This window comes from Lagenorhynchus albirostris, chromosome 13, assembly GCF_949774975.1.
Source record: "Lagenorhynchus albirostris chromosome 13, mLagAlb1.1, whole genome shotgun sequence".
Classification (NCBI taxonomy): domain Eukaryota; kingdom Metazoa; phylum Chordata; class Mammalia; order Artiodactyla; family Delphinidae; genus Lagenorhynchus; species Lagenorhynchus albirostris.
The window spans coordinates 26651762-26674848 of record NC_083107.1 but is presented as its reverse complement, the minus strand read 5'-3'; the positions used below and the strand labels follow the sequence as shown (position 1 = coordinate 26674848).

Here is a 23087-nt window from a genome sequence, read left to right as displayed (position 1 = left end):
TCCAAATTATTGTTGAGTATATAAAATTAGCAAAATAACATAGAACAAGAACAGGAAACAAGAGGGGCTTCCATGGTGGCTCAGTGGTTAAGAATCTGCCTGCCATCGCAAGGAACACGGGTTCAAGCCCTGGTCCAGGAAGATCCCACATGCCATGGAGTAGCTAAGTCCATGCACCACAGCTACTGAGCCCTCATGCCACGACTACTGAAGCCCGCGAGCCTAGAGCCCATGCTCCGCAACAAGAGAAGCCACTGCAATGAGAAGCCCGCGCACCACAAGGAAGAGTAGCCCCTGCTTGCCGCAACTAGAGAAAGCCCACACACAGCAACAAAGACCCAACGCAGCCAAAAAAATACAGGAAACAAGAAACTTAAGATAGCATAAATAAGTCAGATGAATGGATTACGATGAAATATCTTTAACTATGATGAGTAATTTTGGCGTACGTTGGCATTATGTCACACATGCATTTAAAAAAGTTCAATTACACGTATTTAACAAAAAGAGAAGAGGAGAATGAATCTTAAAAGTACAAGTGTGTTGTACCCTCCACACTCTTATCAGCATATTATCATGAGAGAGTTTGAAATGAGAGGTGGGAAACCTCAGTTCTCGAAGTTCATTGTCAGCATTTGACGTTTATAGTTTAAGCATCTTTTAACTTGCTTCCCTGAGTATGATTCTAGAGTTTAAGTGTTTTTAGTACAATGTGGTCTCTAAACACAAGTCAGGTACTTCATCAGGTGCTTAGATGCAGGCACAGTGATTTGTTACAAGCCAGGGGGAAAAAGTGGACTCTGATGGATTTATTGAGCAGACAAGATATCAATTTCAACCTTCAAGGACGATTTTGACCCTGCATGTTTTTTCACTTTATATGCTGACTTTAAATTCCATTTAAATAAAATATATCTCTATTTGGGTGGGAAAAAAAGATACTGAAAGTATATACATTTTGATCCCACTATATATTCATTTAGAAGGATCTATAACCAAAGTATGGTCGAGTTTTTTGGTTTGTTTGTTTTCTGCTTACTTTTCTGAATTTTCTGCAATGACCAGGTTATTTTTTTTTTAAGGTCACAGAAACTTTCAGCTTATGTTCATTTTTTCTTCAACCAAAAAAGTATTAATGTTCTTACCGTGTTTCTGGCAGATACTGTGCTAGGTGCTACATTTATACCGCTGTGCAAAATAAACATGCCCCATATGATCATGTTCAAGTGGAGAGACACATATTAACAAATAGATACAAATAAGTACATAATTACAAATGGCGAGTTAGGAAAATAAAGAAGAGTTTTAAGAGAGTAAAAGGATCCAGTTTAGTTTTAGGAGCCCTTGAAGGCCTTTCCAAAGAAGAAACTTTTGAGCTGAGATCTAGAGGATACAGGTAAGTTAGGCAGGCAAAGAGTGGGGAGTGAGAGTGTTCTGGCGGAAGGGAACAGAATGGGAGGAGCTCCAGAAACCGGAAAGTTTGATGCATTTGACAAGTGAGAAGAAGGCAGTGTGGGTAGAGCAGAGCTGTGGCTAGATAGGGTTAAAGATAGGTAGGTTCAAGATGATCCAGGGTTGTGTAAACCATATTAAGGCATTTGAACTTTCTTCTAGTAGGCAACTGTGGTTTGATTTACATTTGTAAATTTTTTTCAGGCTGCTATATGGAGAATAGCTTGTGGATGGAAAGGCAAGGAGCCCAGGTGAAGGGAGGGTCAAGAAGTAGAAGTGAGGATACCAGTTAGCTGAAGGCTGTTGCAGTAATTAGTGTCAGAAGTGGTAGCACCTAGGATTAGAGTGATGATGACAGAGATGGAGAGAAGTGGACACATTCAACTTATTTTTAGGAAATAGTTCTTCCTGGACTTGGTAGTAGAATATGGAGAGTAAGGGAGAAGGAGGTGAAAAAAAAATGAGTTCTAGTTTTCTAGAATAAGCAACTGGGTAAATAAAGGTGCCATTTACTGAGATGGAGAAGCCTGAGGAAGAAGCAGATTTGGAGAAGATGGTTAAAATATCTGCTTTGGACATGTTAAAAATGAGATTTCTGTTCCACATCCATGTAGAGATGTTAAACCTGCAATTAAATGTAAATTGAATGTTTACAGTTGAGTTTGTATGCAAGGGCACTATCTAGAAGGTGGCTCTGTTCACGTCATAAACATATGCCATTTTTTATGAAAACACCCAGGTGTGAAGATTCCAAATCTCCTGTTAGAGTTCTGGAGCAATAATGTTAACTCTCTTCCTGCCTGAAACGTAAATCTTCACACATTCTGCAGCTGTGCACAGATGCAGGAAAATAAGTACACATACATTCAATGGCATATACACATATGTGTGGCTACACTCTCTTTCAACTGCCTCTCAGCTCCAAGGAGGTTGATTCTCTTGTACATCCATGCACTGCTCTCAGGAACTTAATTATTCTTCCTTACCTAACTCTGAACCTGACAAAATCACCTCTTTTGGAGAATAAAGGGAGGTGGTGAAGAGACCCTCACGTATAGTTGTTTTGTGTTGTATCATAATATATAAAATAAAATTTTTTTTTATGAGGAAGGGACATCTTTTTCTAATTTTTCCTCCAAATGCTTTAGAGGCTAGCTGTGTCCTGAATGCTAGAATCTGAAGCTCAGAAAACAGGTTCCAGCTAGATATATATATTTGTTGGTCATCCACATGTAGTGTTCCATATATTGATGATCAATGAGTTCATCCAGGAAGAGAAGAGAACCCAGTTCTGACCCCTTGAGGAACTCCAGCATTGAGAGATTTGGTGGAAGAAAGGACACTAAGGATTTACCAGAGAGGTAGGGAGCAAATAAAAGAACGTGATGCCACGGAAGCAAAGAAAAGCTCAGTGTACATATGACCCGGAAGGCTTAATAGGATCCTTGCAATCTGTCCTGAAATATAACTCATGACTTATTTATATTTATACTGTACAAATGAACTGATACTTACCCAGCTTTTATTGCCATACACATTTTAGGTGCTTAGAAAATGCATGAAGTATGGAGTACCAGTTAAGAAAGAAAAGCATCTTTGTAGAAGATAATTCTATAGTTACTATAAACTCTTGTACATCCAGAGATGTTCTTTTGCCTCTTATATGTGACATGGATAAACTTCTCTTATTAGTTCCTATATTAGTGGTTTTAAGAATATTGAAATATATTTTAAAGAAAATAAAGTTACTTTCAAATCTTGTATTTACTTTATCACATAAAATTTTCCTTACAATGTTTTGTCTTTTGTATTATTGTCAGATTAAGCTTCCTAAAATGTAACTGATTGCAGTTCCCTTTATTAAAAAATCCTTAATGATGTTGCATTTCATGTACGGTAAAATTTACACTCTTTACCCCTATAGCTTGGGATTCCATGCCCTGCTGAATTTTGTCCCAAACAATTTTTTATTTTTATTTTTTTTGTGGTACGCGGGCCTCTCACTGTTGTGGCCTCTCCCGTTGCGGAGCACAGGCTCCGGACGCGCAGGCTCAGCGGCCATGGCTCACGGGCCCAGCCGCTCCGCGGCATGTGGGATCTTCCCGGACCAGGGCACGAACCCATGTCCCCTGCATCGGCAGGCGGACTCTCAACCACTGCGCCACCAGGGAAGACCCCAAACAATTTTTAATATCTCCCACCACTGTCTTTAATGTAGTCCATAATACAGTCTGACCACAAAAGTATCTGATTTTTTTGTTTAATCTGTTTTCCTGCTTCCTGGTCTTTGCTAATGCTGTAACCTCTACCAGAATACCTTTGTTTCTTCCTCTCCATATTTCAAAAAGCCTACTTATTTTCCAAGGTACAAACTATTTTCTCCTCCTCTGAAAATGTTCCTGAGCCAGAAATTGTCTCCCTTCTAATTTATATGTCTCCTCTTATGTCATTTGCTTCTCCAGTATATTGTTGCAATATTGTACATTTCTGACAGCTTCAGTTTGACTGATGTCTCCTTCTGATTACCCTGTAACACTCCCATGGTAGTGCCTTTTTTTTTTTTTTTGGTAGTGCCTTTTTTATAGAAGTGGTTTAAGAGGTAAATTTTTTGTCTTTCTTCAATCTGTACTTGTGTTAACTGTACTACTTTTCCATTTTTCTGTAGGATCCAATGATGCCATTGCTCCAGACTTCCCGGCTCAGGTGCTAGGCACAAGGGATGATGACCTGGCAGACACTGTTAACATTAAACATAAAGAGGGAATCTACAGTAAGAGGGTGGTAACTAAGGCATCCTTGTCAATGGGGAAAAAACCCTTTCAGAAAGATAATGCAGGTGACTGGATTGGCTTTGTGTATTCTGTGGCCTTTTTTTTTTTTAAAAAAGGAACTTCTTTCTTTCTTTCTTTCTTTCTTTCTTTCTTTCTTTCTTTATTTATTTATTTTTGGCTGTGTTGGTCTTCGTTTCTGTGCGAGGGCTTTCTCTAGTTGCGGCAAGTGGGGGCACTCTTCATTGCGGTGCATGGGCCTCTCAGTATCGCGTCCTCTCTTGTTGCGGAGCACAGGCTCCAGATGCGCAGGCTCAGTAGTTGTGGCTCACGGGCCCAGTTGCTCCGCGGCATGTGGGATCTTCCCAGACCAGGGCTCGAACCCGTGTCCCCTGCATTGGCAGGCAGATTCTCAACCACTGTGCCACCAGGGAAGCCCTCTGTGGCCTTTTTTTTTCCTGTTCATCTTAAATGAGAGTATTGTTCAGGCTTTCTTTTTTTTCTGCTTTGTTAATGGAAACTTTTCTCCTAGCTGTTTTATTGGATATGTACAAGAAGGAAAATATAAAATCTTTTTAAATGCTTTAGATTTTTGAAAACTGTAGACTTTATTTTCACTATGGGAAATATATTGCAACTTTTGAAATGAAATAGTATCCATTTAAGTATGTTTTAAAGACTAAAATTCATAGAAAATCTTGATTAAAATGCCTCATGAATTTATCTGTCAGATGGTACAAACTAATGTCTCATAGGTTAGATTCTGCAGGAAAGTGTATGGCTCACATGGTGTTTTAAATTTTTAAAAATTTTGCTGCCAACATCTAAAAATAAGATTTGGGGCTTCCCTTGAGAAGTCAGAATATGTAGTGGCACTCAACTTGTATTATTCCATGGCAGTTATCAGTTGACCCTGAGGCATGGTTGTCCTCTGCAGAGAGGACATACATTCTCCTGTTTGCTTCAGTCCCCACGAGTCTCGGACTCAATCCACTTCATACATCTACCTTGTCAGTCTGGTGACTGTGGGTATTTGAATTTTCATCCTTTCCCCCAGATACAGGTCCCACTGTTTTATAAAAGCTTTTAATCTTTAGGAATCTGCATGATTGTTTTTCCTTTGCATCCCTGACATTGTGCTTCTTTAACTGATGCACAATAGTATTTATTAAATAAAAATTCCAGGAGCCACTGAAATTTCTACATGTATACTTGCATGTGTTGCTTTGTTGCATTTACAGTTTTTTATTCCTGTGCATAGCTATTAGGCAAATAGGACCTACTGATCCCGGGGCAGTATTCAAACATAGGCTGGCTCTATGTTCCAGTTTTGGCATAGTGTTAATGACTTCATGTGATGTTGTTAATGCTTTTATGAGGAAACCGAATGAAAGGCTGCTTGCTAAAGTGCACACATTTATTCTTCCAGATAACTTTTTGTTGCACTGAAAAGCATTTTGAAGTCTTTTGAAATAAGATAAAAGAAGTACATCTGCCAGTTAACGTTGAGGCTGCCAAGTAAATAGAAAGGCAAATATTTTTGCAAAATGTAGTTCATAAATGAAAACTCTCATATACAAGCTATATATTAGTGGTAATTTGGTACATAGAGATAACCCTGTGATCCCACTGTCAGACAATTGAGAAGGAGGTGGATATAGAAAAATTGGCAGGGAACAAAGTGATAGACTAAGGGAACTCCATCAGAAGTCTGCACAATGAACTTACCAAATATAACTCACCTCTAGTTTGCATTTGGTAAGGATGATGTGTGTGAAATAAGTTGGGCTTTGTTCACTGAGGGACCCCTATAACTTCCCACTTGTTATGTGGGTCCACTGCTACTATTATTGTTGGTCTATTTCCAGACTTAACATCCTAAGGAGAAGTCCTCTTATTTCACCGTTTGGAGAAGCCCAGCCTCAGAGCCTCTCACTTTAAAGGATTTAGAAGAATAGGGGGAAGATAATTGCTGGGGAAAATTGAATAGTGACTTCTGTATAATAGCTAAGTGAGCCCATTAAATATATCAGAAGTAAAAATCTCAGTAGAAGGATTGGAATATAAAAGTGAGGAAATCTGTTAGGAAACAACATAAAAAGAAGGGAAAATGAAAAAAAATTCAAGATTGGCCCCAGAGGGTCAACATCAAAAACAGATGTTCCATAGAGATAGTAGAGAAGATAGAAAAGAAGAACTCAAAGGACTAGTATAGGAATAAATTCCAAAACTGAAGGATATGAATTTCCATGCTAATAGGAATTGTCACGTACATAAAAATCCACACCAAGGCACATGACCTTGAAATTTTGAAACACTGGCAAGGAAAGAGATTCTGAAAGCTTCCAGAAAGAAAACAGGTACCATATAAAGAAATGCAAATTAGACTGACATTAAGCTTTTCAAAAATAATACATGGAACTAGAAACCAAAGGAGTAATGCCTTGAAATTCTGAGGGAAAATTATTTCACTAAATAAAATGAAGGAGTAGATTTAATTTTTTTTAAAGGAAAACATGGGATGGAGGAAATGGGGCCAACATAGAAGAGGGGGGAAAGGAATTGCCATTGCAGCAGTGGTACAGAAGATCTAGAACAAGTTCAGATTGAGGACTGTAAGAAAAAGGTCGAGTTGATAGAATACCTTATGTAGTTGACTGTATTTAGAAGAGATTTTCAATTCTATTTACATTTATGAGGATGATGTAGGGATTGGTATATAGAAACATAGCAAATGCAAAAATAGGCAATTATTAACTCCTCAGTAAAAGCAAAACTTTGTGAAAGAAAATAAATGTGATTACAGTATACTAGTTGGTTTAACTGAATAATAGAAACATAACACAATCACTGAATATTGATTTAATCATCATGACTACAATTTACATAATATATAAACAATGAACATTAATATAGGGCTAAAACTTTTCAGAAGATAGATTGAGGGAATATGGGTGTGACAGGAAAGTTCTATAAAAGGTAAATCCATGTTGATCATAGAAGGAAATAAAAAAATAATTTCTGGAACTAAAAAGGATACAGCAATATAAAGGCATGTTATTTGGAAACAAGGATAGTGATACTAGAAGAAATGGCTAAATAAATTGGTGGTATTTGAAAACTGTTGATTTCTGTTATAAGTTTACTGGAACTATTTGACTTTCAAAACCATTTGTATATGTTCTTTTGATTAGATTACAGTTTATGTTGCCTTACCTCCCAAAACATGGAAGAGATGAAAAATGATATATTTGGCAAATACTAACTAAAATAAAGCTAATGAGCAATGTTAATATTGACAAAATAAAATTCCAGGCCCAAAAATATTAATATATATTATGAGTTTACCTCATAATAACAAAAGTCTCAAATATACCAATAAGATAAAATTTGAGTTTATTTTCTTTTACTCAAACTTGTATGCAGGAAAAATGACAGGAAAATATAGGTAAACCCAACAATACATATCTATCAGAAAGTGAGAGACCAGGAAAGAAAATTAAAGTAGACAAGATTTAAAAATGGAATTTAAAAGTTTGACTTACTATAGAGAACTTTTCATTTTTTTAAGAACACACGGAACACTTAGAAAAATTGATGAAGCTGTTGGTTTTGAAGAATTGATGTTCAAACAGAACAGCTTCTTTGACTACAGTGTAGCTAAAGTAGAACTCAACAATAAAAACATGGAATAACAAAATGAAACAAAAATCTGTTTTATGGGTTAAGTAGTAATCCCCCCAAAATTCATGTCCACAGGAAACTTCAGAATGTGATGTTATTTGGACATAGGGTCTTTGCAAATGTCATTAGTTAAAGATCTCTAGGTTATATCATCCTGGATGTAGGGTGGGCCTTAAATCCAATGATTAGTGTACTTACAAAAAGAGGAGAGGAGGCCATGTGAAGACAGGAGCAGAGATTGGAATTATGCTGTCCGAAGCCAGGAGCACTAGGGGTCACTAGAAGCTGGAAGAGACAAGGAAAGATTCTCCCAGATAGACTTTTGAGAGACCATGTTCCTGCTGACACTTTGATTTCGACTTCTAAACTCCAGATCTGTGGGAGAATAAATTTATTTTGTTTTAAGCCACTCAGTTTGTAGTAATTTATTGTGGCAGCCCTAGGAAACTAATATACCTAATATGTAAATATTATATATATATACTAATATAATAAACATGTATTTGAAAATTTAAAAATGTAATTCTAAGTAACTCAGAAGTTAAAGTCATACTGGAAGTTACAATATATTTAAAACTAAATAATAATAAAATTCTGCTATCAAAATGTATAGAAGATAGCCAAAGTGATTAGGGGTAACGTTACACCCTTAAATACAAATAATAAAAAATTGAAAAAGATTCTAGAAGGTTTACACTACCAAGTATCAAAACTTATTATGAAACTTTAGTAATTAAGACAGTGTGATGTTGGCACAAGAATAAATAGGCTGACCATAGAAGAGAATACTCCAGATTCACATATATGGACACCTGATTTACAGTAAAGGTACCACTGCAGTATGGTGGGGGAAAAGATGATCTTTTCAGTAAAATGATGTTAGGTAAATTGGATGTTAGGAAAAAAATAGAACTATGACCCCCCTACATTACACTGTACACCAAAATCAATTCTTTATACTTCAGATTTAAATATGAAAGGCATAGATAGATGGATAGGTCAGTCTTCTGCAAGAAAATACAGAGGAGTATGTCCTCACAATCTTGGAATGGGAAAACATTTATTAAATTGGATCCCCACCCCCAAAAAATAGTAGCCATAAAAAAAAAACTGACAGATATGCCACATTAAATTAAGGGATTCTATTAATTAAACACCAAATAAAAGAGTAAAAGGCAAGCCACAGAGTGGGGAAGATATTTGCAATACATATCTCATAAAGGACTTCTATCCAGAATATAAAAAGAACTCATACAAATAGTATGAAAAAGTTAGGCAATCCAATTTTTAAAAAGGACAGAAGGCTTGAATAGGTACTTTTTATAAAAGAGACTATCCAGTAGCCAATGAACGTATGCAAAATATTCAACTTAATTCATCAACAGGGAATTGCAAATTAAGACCACAGTAAGATATCTCTGCATACCCGTTAAAATGGCTGAAATGAAAAAGTTAATACTGTGTTGGTAAGAATATAGAACAAACAGTACTTATTCACTGCTGGTAAGAATGTAAATTGGTAGAGTGACCTTGGAAAGCAATTTGCCATTATCTACTAAGTTACACAAAAGCATAACAGAGCAGTTCTGTTCCTAACTATATACTCCACAGGAAAGGATGTGCGTGAGCACCAAGACATACATGAATATTCTTTTTTTTTTTTTACTTTTACAGTTTAATTTGCAAACAATTTTTATAACAAATTATTTTTAACCAAATCATATCTTGAAAACTGTTGATATAGAAAACCCAGGGGAAAAGTGAACTGTTCATTGTGGAAGGCCTTAAATTACATTATTACAGTAGAAAATACAGGAGGTAGAAGATAAGTGAAAAGACTAATGCAACATTAAATTCAAATCTGTAGCTCCTGTAGCTACTTAAAACATGGTTTCAGAAACTAAATCCAACATTTCCAGTAACCGTAGAAACAGTTAAAATTTGCCACGAAAGCCCTTATATCGTGCTTGATATAGGGAGGTAGGAAGATGTAAGAACCAGGACACAGGAGACATGATATTTTATCTACAACTCCTGTTTGCTTTACTGAGGGTGTAGTTTCAAATTCAGTCACCTCCTTCAGCTTCAGACTCAGATTCTTCTTCAGCATTTTTGAGCCACTCTACAAACTTTTTCATTTGTTCAAGGAAGACACTTTTCCCCTTGGCAACATGTGCATCTTTATACCACTTCAGAATGGGTTCTTCACTCAGAACTTCAGCTTTATAAAAAAGCACCACTATTTTCTGGGAGGCTTTCATGAAATGAATGTTGTCATAGCAATACTCCTGAATCTTCAGTAACAGAATCAGCGCAGACTGACCTTGAGTTGTAAAGGCAGCAAGTAGAGGGCTGTATTGCTTCAAGTGCTTGATGGCTTGCTCTGCTACAAGCTCCTCTTTTTTGTTCCATTCCACGGTGCTCATTACACTGGACCATACTATTCCAGTGACAGCTGGTTCTGGGATGTTGTTTTTCTTCATCTCCTCCTTGACATACAAAATTGTATCCTTAAATGGATCACCACGGGACATCTGTTCTTGAAGTTCTTTCTGGAGTTCCTTACGAGCTCCTATGGTTTGCTGATTCCAAACATACTGTGAAAGCTCTTTCAAGCCTGCCTCAGTAAAATACTTTGTGAAGTGTTCAACGCTTTGGTTATTGGCAGGAAAAAGTTCCATCAGTCTGTTATCCATGCTCACTTTCCGAAGACTTGGAGCTACTGCATTGATATCTTTTTCATTTATCCATGATTTAAAGAGCTTTACAGCAAAAGCTGCTGAAACCCCTTCTTTAACCAAATTCTCATGATAAAGGCTATTAAGAATGGATGCATTAAGTGTTCCATTAGCCAGAAGAACACCAGTCAACATAGCCAGCTTGTTCCTCTCCGACTCTGAAAAACCCTTTAAGAACAGCAGCAGCTTTTTAACTTCCATCTTCAAAACTTTTCTCCAGGTATTTGTAGCACCTGATTAACTTGTTAAAAACCTGAGCAAATGCTTGCATGGTCTCTAGGTCCTCTTGTGCTGCAAACACACTAACATCTGTACGCATCATGTCATCTGCCAGTGTACCACCTGGGGCCAGCATTCCACCGGCCACCAGAATGTCAAAGAGTGTTTCTGCATATCGGCGATAATCAAGTTTTGCTCCAGAAGCATCAAGAAACTTTGCTACTGCTTCCAAATCAGTACCAGTTTCAGTTAAGCCTTGAATAATACAGTCTTGAAACTGAGTAGGGTCAAACCTCTCTTTTTCATCTCTTTTTCTGGTTTTAAAATGCTGGCCTGATAGCGTTGCCTTTTGCTGCTTTTGATTATTCATAAAAGACACCCGAATTTAAGGCGAAGAGAAAAGAACCAGAAATCCTGGAGGTGGCGGCAACTGCGGCGGTGTCTCCTCTGCCACATGAATATTCTTTACAGCAGTTTTTGTAATAGCTCCAAACTGGCAATTACCCTGATGCCATTATTTTTATATTTATTATGCCATTATTTTTCCAGTAGTATGAATGAATTGTACCATATTAACACTGTTGAATGGTAACCAGTAAATGAGACTGAGTAAAAGACAAATATATGTTTTAACACTTAACGAATCTGACAAATATAATGTAAGAGAAGAAAGCAAGACATAAAGGCTATGTGCTGTATTATTCCATTTATATAAAGTTCAGATATATAAGTAATTTGTTGCATTTAAAATGGGGTGTTATGCTCAGCCTGAGGGAGATTGAAAGAATGAGGGGAGAGCATATAGGGTTATATAGGCAGATTTTTTTTTTTTAACCTGGGTACATGTTCACTTTTTAACAATTAACTGAGTTCTCTGTGCATTTTTTGATACATGTCTTCTGATACATAATGCAAAAGATTTTTTAAGATACTTTTTTAAAAAAGAACAAAAATAAGTACTTAGAAATGAATCTAACAAAGGACATGAAAAACTAGAGAAAATGATAAAGCTTCATTGAAATATATTAAGGAAGACTTAAATAAATTCAATGAATTGCTACTCAAAATTCCAGTAGATTTTTTCATAGAACTTGACAGGCTGATTCCAAAATTTTTTGGAAATTCAAGAAGTATATTTAAAGAATAAGGTAAGGGAACTTGCTATACCAGACATCAAAAGACGTGTGTGTGTGTGTGTGTGTGTGTGTGTGTGTGTGTGTGTGTGTACACATATATAAAATTTATATATAATTTATATATATATATAATATATATGTTTAAGACCTCACTTGCAAAGGAATAAACAAAGAAAAGTGGAACAACATGTTGACCCAGAAACACACCCATGAATGTGGAAACTAATATATGATACAGATGACATAACAATCCTGGAGAAAGGGTGAACTATTCAATAGTGTTTGGACCATTGATTATATATGTAAGAAAAAATAAAATCAGATAGATCCCTGCTGCACATTAAACAAAAATGTAGTCCAAATGATAATGAATGTAAAAAGAAAACTTTAAGCTTTTAGAATTCAGATGACCTTTGACCATGAAAGAATGATTTCTTAAATAAGACACACAAAGCACAGACCGTGAAGGAAAAAGAAAATAAGTGGTATTATTAAAATGAAAAATTTTGTGCACCGAAAGACATCATAAATAATTCAAAGACAAGACACAGACTGAGAGAAGATATTTGAAACTCATACAACCTACAAAGAAATTTTATAGTAATGTTCATTGTAATGCTTTTCAGTATTAAAAAATTAGAGATTCTAAAAAAAAAAATTAGAAATAGCCTAAAGTTTACAAACAGGTGAAAATTGATATATTAATTCCATAGAATTCTACATAACACTGAGAATGAGTTAATTAGAGTCACTATGAGTAAATCCCCCAGTCGTAATACTGAGTGTAAAAGGCAAGTTATTTAAAGGTACACAGAGTATTATACCCTTTATATAAAGTTTAAAGACACGCAAAACCATCCAGTACATTGTTGACTAATACATGCAGCACTGTATAGTAAAATGTTCAAGAACATCCTTGAGATTGACGAACTCTAAATTGAGCTTAAGGTTGCTACTGAAAAGAGAGAATGGTATCATTGAGGCTTTACACAGGGTATCATTATCATTATATCTGTAATGTTTTATCTTATTTCTTAAGCTCTATAGTAGACACATTGGTGTTCATTATGTTGTTTTTCGTAATCTCTGTTGCCTTTCTGACTGCTTTGTTGAAAAATATTCATTCTTAGAGATAGGAAATGAATCTCTTGTCAATCCATTGTAAAAAACATATAACCGTATTAACTGCTTGATAACTGTATCCTAGTTGTTGTATTGGTGATTTTTAATTTATTTACCAACATTATTATTTTGCACTTGCGTTTTCTCATACAATAAAAAAGAAAAGAAAGCTTCCCTGGTGGCGCAGTGGTTGAGAGTCCACCTGCCGATGCAGGGGACATGGGTTTGTGCCCCGGTCTGGGAAGATCCCACATGCCGTGGAGCGGCTGGGCCCGTGAGCCATGGCCACTGAGCCTGCGCGTCCGGAGCCTGTGCTTCACAATGGGAGAGGCCACAACAGTGAGAGGCCCGCGTACCACAAAAAAAAAAAGAAAAGAAAAGACCAATAAGGTAGATAAATCTCTAGCAAGTATGACCAAGAAAAACAGAAAGAAAATAGAAAGCATTAGACAAATTTAACCTCAGGAGATTTTAAAGAATTATATAAGTACTATATATAAAATCTAGATGATATAGATGCTTTTCTAGGATTATATGAAATATCAAAATTTGCCCCCTAAGTGACAAAAATTTGCCCCCTAAGTGACAAAAAAAAAGTCTTGTTCAGATGTACTTTGCTACTTTGAAAGATACCTGATCTGTTTTTTTTTTTTTTTAACTGTTGCATCAAAACAGCAAAGAACAGATTTTGTTTAAAGTGATTGTACACAGAAAAATATGGAGAACTTTCCAAACCCCCCAAAACTGTCATATGTTATAAAGTCCTTAAAACTGTCACAGCTTTTACATGGTTGAGCCTAAGAGATGCTTTTTTTCCTAATATATAAAGAGGTTTTTGTTTTGGTTTTTGTTTGGGGTGGAAGGGGTGGATTACTTGCTTGTGTTATCTTTTCCTTCTCCCTGGGATCAAATGACATCATTATTCCAGATGCTCAAGTTCAAGTTCTTACCACTGGGGATGAGGACCTCTCAGACAAAAACCAGAAAAAGGAGATCTACAGTGAAAGGGCAGTGACCGAGGCTTCTCGATCTGAAGAAAAAGAATCCTTGCAGAAAGACATTACAGGTAGTGGAACTGAATCATCTGCCTATTGTTTTATTCTGACCTTCTAAAATGAATATAAATAGAAAAATATTATATATTCTTGCTCTCTTCAACCCTCCATCTTGTTCATATGTGAAATAGGATGTTAGCTGCAACTTTTGGTGTACACTGGCAGGTAAAACTAACATTTTTAAAGCTCCTTGAGATATTTTTGGAGAACTTTATGAATATTATACACAAATTAATCGCATTGCCAGAAATTCACATAATGGACTTTTAAAAACTCTACTGATAAAAACATTTGTTGCCATGAGATGCTAATTCTCTAATAAAATTGTTTTATATAGGCCTTTGTTCTTCAGGAATTTAGCTTGTTTACTTCCTAACTACCTTCCCAGTTAATTTACTTTGGTAGGACTGTGCTGATTAAAAATGCCTGTAAAAGTGTGTTTCGTTTAGGATAGTTTTGGCTCTGAGAGATGAAAACAAAAACAAAATGACATTGGCTTAAAGAAGACAGAAAAGAGTATCAGGGAACAAAGCTCTTTCTCTCCTTTTGCTTCAACATTTTAGCCTCCATTCTCATGCTGTAGTTGTCAGACACGTATTCCAGCCAGCAAAAAGGAAAACAAAGGAAAAAGAGGGCTTCCCTGGTGGCGCAGTGGTTGGGAGTCCGCCTGCCGATGCAGGGGACACAGGTTCGTGCCCCGGTCCGGGAGGATCCCACATGCTGCGGAGCGGCTGGGCCCATGAGCCGTGGCCGCTGAGCCTGTGCGTCCGGAGCCTATGCTCCGCAATGGGAGAGGCCACAGCAGTGAGAGGCCTGCGTACCACAAAAAAAAGGATAAAGAAAAAAGTGTATTTCTTCCTTTAAATACTTCTCAAAAGTTAAATGTACCATTCCCCTTCCATCCTATTGGCCAGACTTATTCACATGGTCACACCAACCTATGTTGCTCGGGAGGCTGGGAAATATAATCTCTATTATGGTATGCCCAGATAAGTCAGGTTCTATTTTAGAGGAAAAGGAAAATGTATTTCAGAGGACAGCTGGTAGTCTGCCACAAGTATAAATAGAAACATATTTTAGAGTATAATTAGCCACTTCTCTTTTTTGTGTATTGATTCTTTTTCAGAAGTTATATTGTATTCTGGGCAAATATTGTATTTGAAAACTTACCAGCTTTTTTGCTGTTTTTAAACAAATGCTTCAGAAAAAGTTTTGATCATGTTAATTTCCTCATCAAAAAGTTTTCATTGCCCTTGAAAATAAAAACTAGGACTTCGTTGGTGGTGCAGTGGTTAGGAATCCGCCTGCCAAAGCAGGGGACACGGGTTCGAGCCCTCCTGTGCTCCGCAGCAAGAGAAGCCACCGCAATGAGAAGCCCACGCAAAAAAAAAAAAGAATGAAAACTAAATTTTTTAGCCTAGTCTTTCAGAACAGTAGAATGGGCTCCCAAAGAACTTTTCAAATGCTAATTTTTCTCTCTTTTCCTTACAAATTCTATAATCTAATAAATTATATACTTGCACTGTTTCTTAGATGTTCAGTTGCTTTCCTGATTCCATTTTTTTCATATGTAGTCACCTTTGCCCAAAATGCTTTTCTCTTTCCATCTCTTTTTTTTTTTTTTTTTTTGCGGTACGCGGACCTCTCACTGTTGTGGCCTCTCCCGTTGCGGAGCACAGGCTCCGGACGTGCAGGCTCAGCGGCCATGGCTCATGGGCCCAGCCGCTTTGTGGCATAGGGGATCTTCCTGGACCGGGGCACGAACCTGTGTCCCCTGCATCGGCAGGCGGACTCTCAACCACTATGCCACCAGGGAAGCCCTCCATCTCACTTTTTTTTTGTTTTAAACATCTTTATTGGAGTATAATTGCTTTACAATGGTGTGTTAGTTTCTGCTTTATAACAAAGTGAATCAGCTATACATATACATATATCCCCGTATCTCCTCCCTCTTGTGTCTCCCACCCTCCCTATCCCACCCCTCTAGGTGGTCACATAGCACTGAGTTGATCTCCCTGTGCTATGCGGCTGCTTCCCACTAGCTATCTGTTTTACATTTGGTAGTGTATATAAGTCCATGCCACTCTCTCACTTCGTCCCAGCTTACCCTTCCCCCTCCCCGTGTCCTCAAGTCTGTTCTCTACGTCTGTGTCTTTATTCCTGTCCTGCATCCATCTCACTGTTTATCCAGCGTAACTATCTTCTCACACTAGTAGATGCTTGAGAGGTATTTTAAAATAATTTTTGTCTGCTTCCTGTCTGAATCTTGATTTTCCTCTCTTAGGTTCCAGTGCTGCTGCTGCTTCAGAGCAGTCAGCTCAACTACAAGACACGAAGATTGTTAGTCTACCAGACACTAAAGCCACTAAACAGAAAGAGGAGATCCACAGTAAGAGGACAGTTCCTAAGGAAGGCTGGCCCGAAGAGAAGAAATCCTTGCAAATAGATATTGCAGGTAATGGGGAGTGGGGTACGGGGTGTGAGAGAGAGAGAGCATGCACACGCAAACGCCTGTGTCTACGTGTTTCCACTTAATTCTGATGAGACTGTAGTCTCACAATTTAAACAGAGTTCCATTTTTTTATTTTTTGCTTTCTTATGTGTATCACTTCAGTGCTTCTCTGTCTGTGTGGATGTATGTATTTATTTGTAAGATAATTGTTACTTCTGGGAAAATATACTGGCAATTTAGAAACAAAATTACAATTAAATACCCAAGGCTGATAGTATTAGAAGTGAAGTATCATGTCTCAACACTGAAACAGCAGAAAGCTTAAGGCATTCCAGATGACTGTGACAAAGACAGAAAGAACCTCAATACAAACTTTTTAAAAATTACAATAAAAAAGACCCAAGATCAAATCTATTTATGTTTACCCATGGCCCCCTTTCTCTAATAACATAAAAGAAAACTGTATAGGACACAAGCCGTTACTACCTAGCTGTCAAACTTTATGTCTTAGAGGAATATAGAACAGTATCCAGATAAGAAAAGAAAGGAGTCAAGAAGCTAATCTGTGGATACTGTATTTTGAAAATAGTCCTCGTGCAGCTGCTAACATCAAGAATGTATTAGATGGATGATTTTCCATAAGGGCACCAAGACTACACAGTAGGAAAAGAATAGTCTCTTCAACAGATGGTGTTGGAAACCTGGATATCCACGTGCAAAAGAATTAATTTGGACCATTACCTTTTACCATATACAAAATTAACTCAAAATGGATCAAAGATCCAAACAGAAGAGCTAAAATTATAAAACTCTTAGAAGAAAACATGGGGGAAAAGCTTCATGACATTGGATTTGGCAATGATTTCTTGGATATGACACCAAAAGTATAGGCAACAAAAGCAAAAATAAATAAATTATACTATATCAGAATTTAAAACTCTGCTTCAAAGGATACAATCAACAGAGTTAAAAGACAACCTGTGGAATAGGAGAAAGTATTTGCAAATCATGATAAGTGATGAATATCCAGATTATATATGGAACTTCTAAAACTCAACAACAAAGAAATCCAATTTAAAAATTGGTAAAGGACTCGAATAGACAATTCTCCAGGGAGTATTTATGAATGGCCGACAAGTATATGAAAAGATGCTTAATATCACTAATCATCAGAGAAATGCAAATCAAAACCACAATGAGATACTACTGCACACCTAGTAGGATGGGTACTATCAAAAGAACAGAAAATAACAGTTGTTGGCAAGGATGCAGAGAAATTGGAACCCTTGTGCACTGTTGGTGGAAATATAAAATGGCACAGCCATTATGGAAAACAGTATGGAGGTTCCTAAAAAATTAAAAATAGAATAACGATATGATACAGCAATCCCACTTCTGGGTGTATATCCAAAGGAATTCAAAGCAGGATCTCAGAGATATCTGCACACCCATGTTCATTGCAGCATTACTCACAATAATCAAGATATGTCCATCAGCAGATGAATGGATAAATATGTGTGGATAAATGGATAAAAATGTGATATATATACAATAGAATGTTATGCAGCCTTAAAAAAAAGAAAATCCTGTCACATGGTATAACTTAGGTGAATCTCAAGGACCTTGTGCTGAGTGAAATAAGCCAGTCACAAAAAGATAAACATTGTATATTCCACCTATAGGAAGTATCTGAAATAGTGAAAATCTTAGAAACAAAGTAGAAAAGTGGCTGCCAACGGCTGGGGAGAGAAAGGAGGGAAAATTAATGTTTATTGGGTATAGAGTTTCAGTGTTGCAAGATGAAGATGTTCTAGAGATCTGTTGTGCAACAGTGTGAACATACTTAACACTGCTGAACTGTATGCTTAAAAATTGGTTAAGATGGTAAATTTAATCTTCTGTGTTTATCACACACAAAAAAGAATGTATAAGATGAAAAAACAACATTGCAACTCTGCAGTGGGTAGTCTAGGAGACATAGCTTGGAAAAGAAAGATGGAAACATAACCTGCAGAAGCATACTCTAGACCAGGCTGCACAGAGGAGGTGAGTGGCGGGCGAGCGAGCGAAACTTCACCTGCAGCTCCCTATTGCTCCCCATTCCTCATGTTACCGCCTGAACCATCCCCCCACCCCCCACCCCCGTCTGTGGAAAAATTGTCTTCCATGACACCGGTCCCTGGTGCCAAAAAAGTTGTGGACCGCTGCCCTAGAGGACCCTCAAGGAGAAATGGATAATACAGAACACTAGGGAGCTTGAACACACATACTTAGCCCATAACAGACCATGGAAATGAAATTTAAAAAAAAAAAAAAAAGCGTTAGAGAAACATCTGGAAATAATGAGGTTGATGTGTATAAATGTTTGTATGATTTTTTAAAAAAACCTTTCAAATGATCATAGAAGATTTTTTCAACAGCTTTTTTGATATGTAATGCACATATATAATTCTCCCACTTAAAGTGTACCATTTAATGATTTTTACCCTATTCACAGATATGTGCAACCATCAACACAGTTGATTTTAGAACATTTTTATCACCTCAGAAAGAAACCCTATACCCCTTCGCTATCACCCCTCTGTTTCCTCATCACGCACCTCCCCCCAAGCCCTAAGTCAACCACTGATCTACTTTGTCTCTATTATAAATTTTCCTATTCTAGACCTTAATACAAATGGAATCATTTAATGTGTGGACTTTTGTGACTGGCTTCTTTTAACTCAGCATGATGTTTTCAGGTTCATCCAAGTTACGGGCTTGTATCATTATTTTATTCCTTCTAATGGCTCAATAATATTTCATCGTATGTATGTATCACATTTTGTTTATCCGTTTGTTGATGGACATTTGGTTGTTTCCACCTTTTGGCTACTATGAATAATGCTTTTATAAAATAATGATTTTATATTTATAAAATATAAATGCTTTTATGTTCATGTACAGGTTTTTATATGAACAGTATGTTTTCATTTGTCTTGGGTATGTACCCAGGAATGGAATTCCTAGATCATGTGATAACTTTATATGTAATCATTTGAGGAGTTGTCAGACTGTTTTCCAAAGTGGCTGCACCATTTTACATTCCCAGTAGCAATGTATGAGCATTTCAATTTCTCTACAAACTCACCAACACTTATTATCTGACTTTTTCATTGGATCTATTCTAGTGGATGTGAATTTGTATCTCATTTTGATTTTGATTTGTATTTGCCTCATGATTATGATGTTGAACATCTTTCTGTGTGCTTATTGGCCAGTTGTGCATTATCCTTGGAGAAATGTGTATTCAGATCCTGGCCTGGTTTTCATTTGGATTATTTCTCTTTTTTATTGAATTTTAAGAGTTCTATGTATTCTAGATACACATTCTTATCTAAATTTTGATTTTGATATATTCTCCCATTCTGTGAGTTAAAATTCGGAAGTATGAGTCCTCCAACATTATCTTATTTTTCATGATTGTCTTGGCTATTCTGGGTCCTTTACAATTCCATATGCTTGCAAAATTTCTACTAAGAAATAAGCTAGGATTCTGATAGGTATTGTGTTGAATCTGTGATCAGTTTGGTGAGAATTGCTTTCTTAACAGTTAAGTCCATGGACTTGGGATGTTTTCCGTTTATTTAGATATACTTTAATTTCTTGCAGTAATTTTTTGTAGCTTTCAGAGTAGAAGTTTTTCTCTTCTTATGTTAAATTTACATTAATATTTTAATTTTTTTGAGACTGTTGTGAACAGAATGGTTTTCTTTTGCTTTTGTTTTAGTTTTTGATTTTGTTTTTGGCTGTGCTGCTTGACTTGAGGGATCTTAGTTCCCCAACCAGGGATCTAACTTATGCCCCCTTGCAGTGGAATTGCAGAGTCCTAACCACTGGACCGCCAGAGAATTCCCCCAGAATGGTTTTCTTAATTTCATTTTCAGTTTGTTAATTGCAGGTATATAATAATACAATTGGTTTTTTTAATATTTAACTTTTATCCTGCAACCATGCTGAACTCGTTTATTAGTTCTAAATGGTGAATGGGATTGTTTGCTTAATGTGTCTTTCTTATGTTTCATTGTTAGTATGTAGAAATGCAGCAGATTTCTATGTATTAATTTCATATCCTGAAACTTTAGCGAATTCATTGATGAGCTCTAGTAGTTTTCTGGTAGCAACTTTAGGATTTTATAGTATCATGTCATCTGTAAAAGCGGACAGCTTACTTCTTCTTTTCCAATTTGGATTCGTTTTATTTCTTTTTCTTCTCTGCTTGCCGTGACTAGGACTTCCAAAACTATGCTGAATAAAAGTGCGACAGTGGACATCCTTGTCTTGTTCCTGATCTTAGGGGAAATGCTTTCAGCTTTTCACCATTGAGTATAATGTTAGCTGTGGGTTTGTCATATATGGCCTTTATTGTGTTGAGGTATGTTCTCTCTGTGCCCACGTTCTAGAGAGTTTTTATCATAAATGTGTGTTGAAATTTGTCAAAAGCTTTTTCTGCATCTATCGAGATGATCATATGTTTTTCTTTTAATAAATTTATTTTATTTATTTATTTTTGGCTGTGTTGAAAGTGCGGGCTTTCTCTAGTTGCAACAAGCGGGGGCTACTCTTTGTTGCGGTGTGCGGGCTTCTCGTTGCGGTGGCTTCTCTTTTGTTGCAGAGCACGGGCTCTAGGTGCACAGGCTTCAGTAGTTGTAGCACGCGGGCTCAGTAGTTGTGGCTCACAGGCTCTACAGCACAGGTTCAGTAGTTGTGGCACATGGGCTTAGTTGCTTCGCGGGATCTTAGTTGCTTAGTTGCTTCGCGGGATCAACTGTGGGATCTTCCTGGACCAGGGCTCGAATCCGTGTCCCCTGCAATGGCAGGTGGATTCTTAACCACTGTGCCACCAGGGAAGCCCGGTCATATGGTTTTTATTCTTCAGTTTGTTAATGTGGTGTATCACACTGATGGATTTGCAGATATTGAAAAATCCTTGCATCCCTGGGATGAATCCCACGTGATTATGGTGTATGATCCTTTTAATTTATTAGTGGATTCGGTTTGCTAGTATTTTGTTGAGGATTTTTGCATCTATGTTCATCAGTGGTATTGGTCTGTAGTTTTCTTTTTTGTAATATCTTTGTCTGGTTTTGGTATCAGGGTGATGGTGGCCTCCTAGAATGAGTTCAGAAGTGTTCCTTCCTCTGCAAATTTTTGGAATGGTTTCAGAAGGATGGGTGTTAACTCTTCTCAATGTTCGGTAGAATTCACCTGTGAAGCCATTAGGTCCTGGACTTTTCTTTGTTGGGAATTTTTAAATTGCTGATTCAATTTCAGTTCTGGTAATTGGTCTGTTCATATTTTCTGTGTCTTCCTCATTCAGTCTTGGAAGATTGTACCTTTCTAAGAATTCATCAATTCCTTCTAGGTTGTCCATTTTATTGGCGTGTAGTTGCTCATAGTAGTCTCTTATGATCCTTTGTATTTCTGTCGTGTCGGTTGTAACTTCTCCTTTTTCATTTCTGATTTTATTGATTGGGGCCCTCTCCCTTTTCTTCTTGATGAGTCTTCCTAAAGGTTTATCAATTTTGTTTATATTTTCAAAGAGCCAGCTTTTAGTTTCATTGATCTTTCCTATTGTTTTTTTAGTCTCTATTTCATCTATTTCTGCTCTGATATTTATTTCTTTCCTTCTACTAACTTTGGTTTTTATTCTTCTTTCTCTACTTGCTTTAGATGTAAGTTTAGGTTGTTAATTTGAGATTTTTCTTGTTTCCTGAGGTAAGCCTGTATCACCATAAACTTCCCTCTTAGAACTGCTTTTTCTGCATCCCATAGGTCTTAGATCATCGTGTTTTCATTTTCATTTGTCTCTAGGTAGTTTTTGATTTCCTCTTTGATTTCTTCAGTGATCCATTGGTTGTTTAGTAGCATATTGTTTAGCCTCCACGTGTTTGTGGGTTTTGCAGTTTTTTTTTTCCTTGTAGTTGATTTCTAGTTCCATAGAGTTGTGGTTGGAAAAGAAGCTTGATATGATTTCAGTTTTCTTAAATTTACGAAGGCTTGTTTTGTGGCCTGACATGTGATCTATCCTGGAGAATGTTCCATGTGCACTTGAAAAGAATGTGTATTCTGCTGCTCTTGGGTGGAATGCTCTATAAATATCAGTTAAGTCCCTTTGGTCTAATGTGTTATTTAAGGCCTATGTTTCCTTATTGATTTTCTGTCTGGATGATCTGTCCATTGATGTAAGTTGGGTGTTAAAGTCCCTTACTATTATTGTGCTACTGTTGATTTCTCCTTTTGTGTCTGTTAATATTTTGCCTTATGTATTAAGGTGCTCCTATGTTGGGTGCATATATATTTACAGTTGTTATATCTTCTTCTTGGATTGATCCCTTGATCATTCTGTAGTGTCCTTCTTTGTCTCCTGTGACAGTTTTTATTTTAAAGTTGATTTCATCTAATATAACTATTACTACTCT

General features: G+C 36.8%; 2 protein-coding genes across 2 annotated transcripts in view; one reads left to right on the top strand and one right to left on the bottom strand.

Annotated features, from left to right (window-relative positions):
• Positions 1 to 23087, top strand: part of ALMS1 (ALMS1 centrosome and basal body associated protein) — a 229346-nt gene that overhangs the window by 153260 nt on the left and 52999 nt on the right. The window contains exons 12-14 of the mRNA XM_060168612.1: positions 4118 to 4288; positions 14048 to 14185; positions 16459 to 16629. Coding sequence (XP_060024595.1) covers positions 4118 to 4288; positions 14048 to 14185; positions 16459 to 16629 — 480 coding nt within the window. The remainder of the gene's footprint in view (positions 1 to 4117; positions 4289 to 14047; positions 14186 to 16458; positions 16630 to 23087) is intronic.
• Positions 9846 to 11304, bottom strand: LOC132531169 (eIF5-mimic protein 2-like). Its single transcript, XM_060168782.1, is given in 2 exon segments — positions 9846 to 10840; positions 10842 to 11304. Coding segments are annotated over 2 exon segments (1260 nt in total). The 5' UTR covers positions 11232 to 11304; the 3' UTR covers positions 9846 to 9970.